Raw genomic sequence first — 11115 nt, 5'->3', positions numbered from 1 at the left:
AATGCAGTCTGGAAAGGCAACATATACGTTCTGTCTACTGTTTTACTCTAGCTGCATGTCAAGGTTGTATTAACTAGAAGCTTCAAAAAACCTGTTCATTCAGCAGCCAACCACAAATCAAACATCTATTGAAGTGCAGAGAGGGAGGGAAAACATGGCAGAACAGAGAGAAAGAAACATGGTAGAGGATTCTCACTCAGTTTGGTATGGAAGCCTATTTCTGTCACAAAAGATTTTTATGAATGTTTTGTTGTAGTGGGTGTTAAGTTTATAATTATGTAATAAGTTGGAATAATGAGATAAAAAGGCAGCATTATGAAATGGACAATTATGAAATAAAAAGTTCAAATTATTAAATAAAAAGGCTGAATTATGAGATAAAAAGTCAGAATTCTGAAATGGACAATCATGAAATACAAAGTTGAAATTATGAGATAAAAAGCTGGAATTATGAGATAAAAAGGCAGAATTATGAAATGGACCATTATGAAATAAAAAGTTGAAATTATGAGATAAAAAGGCTGAATCATTAAATTAAAAGTCCGAATTCTGAAATGGACAGTTATGAAATAAAGTAGATAAAATGTCAGTCAAATTATGACAAAAATTTACTTTTTATCTCATGTCACAATTACGACTTTCTACCTTATAATTTAGATTTTTTTTCCATTTTAATTTAGCAAGTCAGAATTTCAAATATTTTTTGTCATAATTTTGACTTTTATGTCAAATACAATGTCATATCATAGGTATGAATCCTTTTTTACATAATTTTGACTTTTCATCTTATAAATACAACTTTGCATGTCATAATTTTGACTTGTGACTTTATCTCATAATTCTGACTTTGTCATTTTTTTTTATTTCATAGGTATGACTGTCATGATTTAGACGTTTCATTTTATGAATATTACTGTCATAATTATTACTCAAGATTATGAGATTTTATGTCACGATGATTTACCAAGGCCTAATTATATTATGGATCTGAAATGGGCTTCCATAGTTTGGTAATATACATCACACAGTGATCATAATAACAGGCACATTCTATTCATAGTTACAACGCTCCATCAAAGCAGAACCCTCCTGCACCTCAACCCTTCTGGACAAGCCGAGACACACAAGCACTTGCAGCATGACATCGAAACCCAAACAAAAGTATTAAATCCTGAAGTATTAGCAACATTTTACTATGAGCATTACGTCACTTTTGAACGGTCACAAAAGGAAAACATTTGAAACCATGTTCCTCACAGAGATTTTCCAGTCTCTTGCTGTGTCGTCGTGAATACACCGAGAGCGCAGGTAATGAGCATCGCGTCTGCATTTCACTGGATACTGCAGTCAGAATGTCACTATCGTCCATCTCGCCGCTTGAATGAGGAAACAGTACTGTGGTTTTCTTGAATGCTCATTTCGAATGAAGAACATGTAGATCAAGAGGAAGCAGGAATAGAGAGGAAGAGGGGTAGTTGTCCACAAAATGGAAATCCTGTCTTCAAGGGTTAGTTCACCCAAAAATGAAAATTCTGTCATTAATTACTCACTGCCATGTCGTTCCAAACACATGAGGGTGTGTAATTAATGACAGAATTGTCATTTTTGGGTGAACGAACCCTTTCAGTTATCCAAATGGATGTTGTTCATGCTGCTCTTTTCTATACAATGAAAGTTTAAACTGGAAATGAAAGGGAAACCTTAAATAAGCACCATTAAAGTATCATAAGTGGTCCACATTACTTATGCGCTATATTTTTAGTGTTCTGAAGCCGTACTATCATTTGTGTGGCTAAAATTTAAGTCGTAGTTCCTGAAATTCTTGCTTCTTGTTTGCATTCATTTTCACTGTTTGGAAAAGAGCAGCTTGAATCAGGGTTATTATTGTTAAATAAAACTAAAACCATATATAAAAAAATCATTACTTGAAATAAACATTAACTGAAACTAAGTAAAATATAAAACAACATAAGTGTTTTATTTCAGCTAGCTGCAGAGTTAAAATTTCTAATTTTCATTAAGTTTAGTCAACACTTGTTTAAAATTGCGACAGAAGTTTGAGTAAAATAAACGAAATAAAATAAAACCTAAAAACGATATGTACATATTAAAAAAAAAAAACTAATAAAAATGACAAAAGCAATAAAATTAATAAAACTTTAATATTAAAATCTAAAATATTAACAAACCTATAACAGTATATCAATGATACTAAAATAACACTGGCTTGCACATTTTTGTATCAATGAGATACTATTATAATGTAGTTTTATTAATATTTTAAATCAGTTTTATATTTCATTTAATATTTTTCATTCCATTCCATTCACTTTCATTTTATTTTTAGCCTTTCGTATTAATGTTTTAGTAGTTTTTTGTTTGTTTGTTTGTTTATTTGTTTGTTTGTTTTTTTATATTGTTATTTTTTTATTTTATTTTATTCATTTTATGGTTTTAGTTTTTTTAGTACATCAAGGTAAACCAAATTAAATGAGAAATGTTTCCTTGGCAAAAAGCTGAAATATATATTCAAGTGTTTACTATATATAGAAATTATTTCAGTTAACTTGTTTTATTTTTTTTTTTAAATGGTTTTAACTTTAGCTTCAGTTTTAGTTAACTACAATAACCCTGCTTCTGCCTAACATTATTTGTGTCCCACAGAAGAAAGAAGATAAAAAAGATTCTGATAGAAAAGAGGGAGCAAAAATGATGACAGAATTTTCATTTTTAGATGAACTATCCCTTTTTAGGTATGGCGAAGAAAAACAAGTCATTGTCTCTGAATGCATAACAGACTGGACAAACACTTCACAGAAGGGTTACTACAAAGAGACCGAGACGAAAGGGCGAGCGAGAGCACAGCGTCACTGCTTGGAACCTTCTTCCTGTTCATCCTCCTCCTCATCATCATCATCAAAAGACACAGCTCCAGAGGTATCAGAGATGCTTCGGCAGTGTCTGTACCAGCGGATGACTTCCTGAAAGACGTTGTCCTCCCCTTCCTCCACCTCTCTTCCATCCTCCTCTTCTTCATCCTCAGGTGAAAGGCCAGACTCGGAGTAGGAGGTGGAGTAGTAGCAGGAGTCTCCCTTGCTCCACAAAGGCCTGCGGTCTGGTTTGTGAAGCGCACATGTGGCCCTGTCGCCCCCGCCTTCAGAAAGCTGGAGTTCTTGGGCGTGTGGTGGCACTTCTTCTGAGATGAGCGGCTCGTCGGGGTCTGACTGACTGGTTTCAGCGGTGTCCGTCTCAGCCTGACTTGGCACTGGGCAGCTTTGATTGGATAATACAGGGTCTGAGGGAGGAGCAAAGTATAAGAATACCTATAGATCAGAGAGGGCGGAAGTGGAAAAGAAGATGGACACAGACAGAAAGATGTCATGAAGCACAAATGGTACGGAAGAAGGAGAATTAAGACAAGCAGAAAACACAACAGAAAAGGCAGATGATAAAGAGCAGAAAAGATGAATGAGAAAACAAAATTGCTGATATTCCACATAAAACGACATTCACTGTGACAAGAAAAATGCAGATATACAGGGTCCACAAAATGTATCTCAACACTTTTAGAGTTAAAATGTCTGAATGTCACTGCACTACATACAAAATATCAAACCAAGTGGCATCTGAAAACACATGATACAAGAAATTATTCCACTTTTAAAGGGATACTCCACCCCAAAATGAAAATTTTGTCATTCATCACTTACCCTCATGTTGTTCCAAACCCGTAAAAGCTTCGTTTGTCTTCGGAACACAATTTAAGATATTTTGGATGAAAGCCAGGAGGCCTGTGACTGTTCCATAGACTGCCAAGTAAATAACAGTGTCAAGGTCCAGAAAAGGTATGAAAGTTGTTGTCAGGATACTCCATCTGCCATCAGACGTTCAATCTGGGTTATATGAAGCGACGGGAACACTTTTTGTAATCGAAGAAAACAAAAATAACGACTTTTTAACAATTCCTTTGTCAACAGTCTCCTCTGTGTCTCTCCATATCACCGTGTGCTGCGTATGCTATGTATCAGCCGCACCACAAGGATGCACTGTTTTCTTTCAAATCAAAGCTAAATACACGTAGAAACAGCGCATCCTTGTGGCACGGATGACACAGAAGAGCATACGCAGCATATGGCGATATGGAGACAGTCACAATCCTCCCTGTTTTCATCCAAAATATCTTAAATTGTGTTCCGAAGACGAACTGAGCTTTTACGGGTTTGGAACAACATGGGGGTAAGTGATTAATGACAAAATTTTCATTTTGGGGTGGAGTATCCCTTTAAGAGCACTTTTTCAATAGTTTTTTTTTTAACAAACTGGTTTAGAGATCATTTTTTCAGTTAAGTTCAAGTATGACAACCAGAAAGTCTCCAATTTTTTTTTTTTTAATTTTACATTTTAAACAATAGAATTCTATTTCCATATTCTAAAATCTAAAGTGTGTGTGTTATATTTTTTTTTCAAATATAAGGGGATTTTGACTCTTATGCTCATCAAGGCTGTATTTATTTGATCTAAAATAAAGCAATAACTGTAATATTGTGAAATATTATTACAATGTAAAATAACTGTTTTTTATTTGACTATATATTAAAATGTAATTTTTCAGAATTTTCAGCAGCCATAACTCCAGTCTTCGGTTTATCACATGACCCTTCTATTATGCTGATATGGTGCTCAAGAAAAATTTCTTATTATTATAATGGCATGCTACTGCTATGTTTTGCTACCTAATATTTTGTAGAAACTGAATTATTTGATGAATAGAAAGTTCCAAAGAGCAGCAATTATTTCAAATGAAAATCTTTTGTAACACTATAAATATATTTATTTATTTACGGTCACTTTTGATCAATTTAATGCATCTACACTCAATTAATTTATTTCGAAAAAAGGTTTTTGAACATTAATGTATGCTACTCGTCACTCAGATTCATTCATATGTTTTTATACTGTATATTGACGTGTGAGCACTCACGCTCACCTGAGCTCAGAGTTGTTGTGATTGGCTCATCATTTATAGGAGGATCCTCTTCATAGGACTCTTCGTCCATCTCCTCTTCATCTACTGAGGTCCAGGCACGAAGCTTCGCCTCAGCAATGGCAAACTGCTCAGCCACACCTAAAAAAAAAAAAGATTCGTATCGAATGACCCTGGAGTTTACACAATGACGCTAATTAAACAGAAGGCAGTGCAACAAAATCTCTTGACACAGTGATGACGCAGAAGTTTACTCGTGATGCTTTTGTTCTGATTGAAAAAGCTCCGCTGTTGAGAGTTAAATGCACGCTAACTCAGCAGCCACATTTACTGCAGTCTGGAAACTGATGACAGCCAAACATGTAGCAGAGTATAAACGCTGCTGGGAAAAGTCAAGTCAAAGGAGGAGAGCCAGAAGACAGGAATGAAGTAAACTGACATGCAGTTTCAGCAGGTGTAGCTGTGTGACTGTGTAATCTAATTTAACACCATCTGCTGAGTCTGAAAGCCTTCAGCTGGCACATCACGATGGGCTAAAGTTGACTGACACTTGATAAAATTCCTTATTGTTACATTATATATTAATGTTAATTATATTCAGTATAACATTTATGTTCAAATAATAGTCAAAATAAATACGATAGTAAAAAGGAAACTATTTTCTAATTTTTAAACTTTTAAAAAGATGATAGATAGATAGATAGATAGATAGATAGATAGATAGATAGATAGATAGATAGATAGATTTACTACATTAATTCCAGTGATTATTAATTACATTATAAATTAAAATGAGTTAAAAAAAAACGTGTGTGTGTATATATATATATATTTATGTAATGAACAATATATATTAGACAGACAGATATATATTTATATATATATATATATATATATATATATATATATATATCAGAATTATATTTTTATTTTTATTATATTTTAATCATTACTACTACTATGAATGCAGTTTTTGACCTCACATTAGTTGATTATTACTATTAGTAATAATAAAAAAACTCAAAAAACCTTAAAATAAATGAAAAACAGAAATATACAGATTACCTTGTACATTCATGCACAATTTTACATTTTGATTTTCAAAAATAAATTTCATGTCCACATTATTTGACAACAGGCCATGTATAAACTCCCAGGCATCGGTATGTTTGTACATCAACAGTTATCTCCTTAACACTTCTTTAGCAGTGAGAGATTTACAGCTGCACTAACAGGGTGGAAGGAGACACCCACCTGCTGCAAACCGGGCCTCCTGCTCACCCTCGCTGAGATGGGAGTAGGAGTTAAAGTGGGACTGCAGTGTAGCAGATGGAGGGTCTAAGGGCTTAGACCAGCCCTTCCACTCGATCAGATGAGCCACCCGACCCTGAGCCATGGCCGTGGGTTTGGTGACGTGATCCTTCACCACCTGTGAGATGCCTGGTGGGGAAAACACAGGGGACTGTTAAAGACTGATTAACTCAGTGTGTTGCTAACACGCATTAATGTCCACGATGATGTCACAGGTGTTTAAACCCTTACCATTAAATGATGATCTGGCCAGAGCTGCAATTTCCTGGATGCTAAGGGCTTTTCTTGACTTGGGGAGCATATCAATAGGGTCGTCCACCTGGAGAAGCAAGTTCAAAGAAAAATTGATCTCCTTTGGGACTGTGTAAATATTATAACTTCATAGGAAGAAGCAGTTTAAAATGATTTAGTCATTAGTAATCAACAGTGTTGGGGAGTAACTAGTTACATGTAACAGAATTACATCATTTAATTCCAAAATAAATATAACTAATCTGTTACAGTTACTGAGAACAAATGTGTAATTAAATTACAGTTACTTATGAAAATGTTAACGATTACAAAGAGGGTTACATCTGAATATTTTCACTCACACACACACACACACACACACACACACACGCACACATACAGATTTAATTGATTTCTTTCTCAAATTGCATTGACTGCTTTCAAATATGAGACAGCAGTGTTTTAGGAATTCACAGAATAGGACACATGCTTATTTGATAACTGTTTTATTTCCTGTTTGGGTTTATATTTAAGCTTTATTTTTAAAATGAACTGAAGATTTGATCTCAACAACATCACAGCTATTAACTATATCTTGTTATGATTTTAAATCTGTATTTAACCTCAGAATGATCTCAAAGTAAAAAGAGGTGTTAAAGTTGAATTTTGTGGTGGCTGTGCTTTAAAATTTAATTATAATCTTAATTCAAGCGGTGAAGGATTTTGAAGATCTGACAGTAATTACTGTTGAGTACTACTGCAAGGTTAACCCTGCCTGCTTTAAATGTGTGAAAATGATTAACAGTTGATTACTTGCATACAGACTTACAAATTGTAGTCTGTTACTGATTACAAATTACATGATCAAATTTGTGGTCAGTACTGTAATATTAACTTTACATTTGAGGGGGACCTCAAGTAAATATTTTAGTTCAAAGTGGGTTCAAAAACAAAAAGTTTGGGAATCCCTGCATAACATGAACAAACATTAATAAACATAAAAACTGCAAAGATGTTCTCAACATTTTCCAGGTTCTTAAATACATCGGCAGTGTCTAGTAACTTTTAGAATGATTCATCTCATACATGGTTTAATTGACTAGTCTCCAAATTTGAGAAGCATGGATAGCAAACTACTTCACATGACATTTATAAGGCAAATCTATATTGTGAATATTCAAAAGCTAAACAAAATCAATCAACGAAATCAATCACTGCCATTGTGTGAATAACTAAACAAAAGCAAAAGCAACTCTAATCTGATTATGAGCATTTCAAAATGTATATAAACTAATATATATATATATATATATATATATATATAAAGCATTACAGTGGGTGATAAAATTCACTAAATATCAAATAGATCCATCTATGAAGGTTATCCACACATTTACTTTCTATGTGCGCAGTTTGTTCCGTGGTTGGGAATCATTGACAACATGGCTTAGACAACCATCAAGGAATTAACAGGCAATCACCGATTAGTTCTCTTACCTTATAACATCCCCTGACAAGCTTCTCTTGCTGTATGAATGGACGCATTGTAAACATTGATTTTTCCAGTCAAAAAACAAGTACCAAATTACAAGAGCTCCACATGAAAGTAAACGCTCTAAAGCCGGTGCTGACTCAAACTCCACCTCAGAAACAGATGCCAAATCCACAATTAACCCTTTGACAATTCACTTGCACTCATCCAAGTCGAAGCATATGTTAGTTGCACGGACTGCTCAAATGCATCTGTGAGAGATCAGCCACACTGTGGCATTAATAATCAAAGCAGCTTATGGCTCAGACATATTTGGCCAATCAAGCCTCTTTCTGTAGCTTGTTAATTTGCAAACAGCATTCACTGCCATGTCAGATAATATAAGCCTGCAGCCCTCAAGACGATAATAAAAAGTCTGGCCACCGCTGGGGGCTAATGACCTCTGGCATTTGACATTAATGTGTTACATGACAGAAATCTGAATTGACAAGTGACATCCATCGGTTTAAAAAGAGAATTGACGTGTCCAATGAGTGATGAAGTTACTATTTGTAGTCCTTGTACTGCAAAGTTTTCAGGAACACAGACCCAGTTTCTATTTCCAAATAATAAGGTGAGGTGAAGTATTCGTAAACCACCAAAACAAAAGTAGGCCACTGTGTCATACATAACATGCATTTAAGCTATATCCCTCCCAAAACCAAATCACACAGGTGGTTCAGACATACACGTGCCTGACGCTGAAGTCTAGGACACAGGTAGATATGCTTGAATCAGATTGCCCTCTAAAGCCCATAAGAAAAAGCTGCTCCTGAAGAAGATTGCAGCGGCACCAGCTGCCTGCCGTGTTTCAGTGCTGTATGTGGGTCAAATATTTCTGCGTGATTTGGGGTTAGCCGTCACAGCAGAGAGAGACAGACATGGGCCATGGTGATTGTAATGAGGTCAATTAAGCCTAAACCAGACGATTCGAGAATAATTTACTTCATTACCCTGGTATTATATGCTAATACCATGGTACTTTGAAATGGTAATGATACAACATAGTTATATTTCCATGGCACTATGTCCAGAAACAGTATAAGCATGGTATGTGCACAAAAAATAAACAAAGTACTATTACAATATTACATGTTCTGATAAATAATGTACATGCTACTGCTGTCAATAAATAAATAAATAAAGTGATGTTCTATGATATCCAAACCAAGCATAAAACCATGGCACTATGCCCATAAACACAGCATTTGCATGCCCAGAAAACACTGTCTTAGAATAGTACGTTCTACAAAATAACTCGGTAGCAAATAATAATAAATAAAAAAAAACTCCAATCATTTTACTTTCAATAAAAGAAAGCAACAAACTATGATTTATGTCCAGAAACACAGTGGTAGAATGGTATAGCCTATATGTCCTAAAAAGAACATGGTACTACTTTCAAAAAAGGAACAAAATGTCCAAAATGTTAAATGTCCAAAAACATGGTATTTTGGTGGACACATGTCCTAAAAAAATAACATGAGATCAGATGATACTTGTTAAATATATATATATATATATATACACACACACACACACACACACACACAATCAATCTGCATGACCTATAGGACATACAAAAGATTTCGCTATAAACAGGAAAAATTAAATCGAGAAACTGTCACGGAGAGAAAGAGGTCACGCATTGAGATTTGTTTCATGTCAGTGAAATGAGCTGCAGCATGTCTGTGTGAAATAAATATATAAACACAATTAGTGTAAGGTCAAATATATTACAGCAATTGCAACAGAAAATGTAGTTGCAGTGAAGAAAACGCATCTAAAACAAGCCACCTGAGCTCAATTCAGTGAAAGCGACACAATGCAGTTAACGCAATATAAGGGCCGGTCGTTATAGCAACAGGTAACCCGTGAACCATCTGTCCCTGAGCATCATTAATTCCCATTGACCATGCACAACACGCAGGCACGGCTTTATCAAATGTACCGCTGTATCGGAGCTACGATTTTGTTGGTTCGATTAGATTGATTTTCCTCAATCTGTGTTTTTTTCTTTTCCCAAATAAACTGAGTAACTGCCATTATTCCATACAGAATCGGTGATCGGAAATGCCCATCTGTTTCTACGCAGTCTGTGTACGAAAGCAATGCCACAAATAACCGGTTAGTTGATAGATCAGGCCCTAATAAATGAATCCCATCACAGAAGTGAGGGTGACACGACAGGACACAAGAAGTCCATCAGCTGCCCCAAACTGACTGATTGATTGACGAGCGGATCATTTTCATAAACAACAGTGTAACAGCAACAGCACTCAGCGCGTTTGTTTCCTGGCAACAGGCGAGCGCTGGTGTTATTCACGCGTTGTACGTGACGGCCTATTGCCATCTCAACAATACCAGCAAAATAATACATGCATTAGTCCAAAATGACTGATGGTGCGAGCGAAAATCGATGAGCATTTGGTACACACGTACCTTTAGATTTAGTTGGGGTAATGCTGTCAAAAGCATTGCACATGGATACAGCATTAGTGTTGGTTCTGGAGAGAAGAAACGCGGAGCCGTCTTCGGCAGTGAATAATAGACACCACCTTTTCTTGAGCATCAGAGACGGGCAGAAATGAGTGCTGTTAACCCACGAAACGCATCGTCCCCACCACACGGAGTCTCTCATACAGCGTCATCCCACCTGTAATGCGGCTCTCTTAAAGACACACGAGTCTCTTTCACACTTACAGAGCCTGAGCGATGAGTGCAACTTCCTATGGCAAGCCGGTTTAACATTTACAACTTAAACTAGCAGCTACTTTTATGTTAGTATACCAAAGACTATAGAATTCCCAAGACGTGTCACTCCTATAGTTTTGAAAGGGGGAAAATGCAAAGCTCGATTTGGCATCTCAATCGCGGGAAGCCCCGCCTTCCGAATGAAAGAGCCAATCGCTAATCAGTAAAGTCAGCAGTCACAGCAGCTGCCAAGCATCCTGGTTGCTAAATGAAAGAGCCAATCGCTAATCAGTAAAGTCAGCAGTCACAGCAGCTGCCAAGCATCCTGGTTGCTATAAAAACACTCAGCGTTCTGAGACGTGCG

The 11115-nt window shown here is 35.9% G+C and overlaps 1 protein-coding gene across 1 annotated transcript; it reads right to left on the bottom strand.

Moving 5' to 3' along the window:
• Positions 1–2505: 2505 nt before the first annotated feature.
• Positions 2506–10869, bottom strand: LOC109096966 (protein FAM131A-like). The gene is made up of 5 exons (XM_042718020.1): positions 10500–10869; positions 6527–6614; positions 6239–6424; positions 4988–5125; positions 2506–3295 (listed from the first exon to the last, which is right to left on the bottom strand). The coding sequence occupies exons 1-5, from the start codon at positions 10551–10553 to the stop codon at positions 2868–2870; spliced, it is 894 nt and encodes a 297-aa protein (XP_042573954.1). The 5' UTR covers positions 10554–10869; the 3' UTR covers positions 2506–2867.
• Between the last annotated feature and the right edge of the window lie 246 nt (positions 10870–11115).

Source organism: Cyprinus carpio, chromosome B2, assembly GCF_018340385.1.
Source record: "Cyprinus carpio isolate SPL01 chromosome B2, ASM1834038v1, whole genome shotgun sequence".
Lineage (NCBI taxonomy): Eukaryota > Metazoa > Chordata > Actinopteri > Cypriniformes > Cyprinidae > Cyprinus > Cyprinus carpio.
This window is presented reverse-complemented; position numbering and strand designations above follow the sequence as displayed.

Excerpts from the sequence above, each read along its gene's own strand:
- LOC109096966 (XM_042718020.1), bottom strand. The coding sequence starts at position 10,553 with ATGCTGTATCCATGTGCAATGCTTTTGACAGCATTACCCCAACTAAAT. Across the intron at positions 5,126-6,238 it reads GGAGGCCCGGTTTGCAGCAG|GTGTGGCTGAGCAGTTTGCC; the intron begins GTGGGTGTCTCC and ends TTTTTTTTTTAG. Across the intron at positions 3,296-4,987 it reads CACAACAACTCTGAGCTCAG|ACCCTGTATTATCCAATCAA; the intron begins GTGAGCGTGAGT and ends CTCCTCCCTCAG.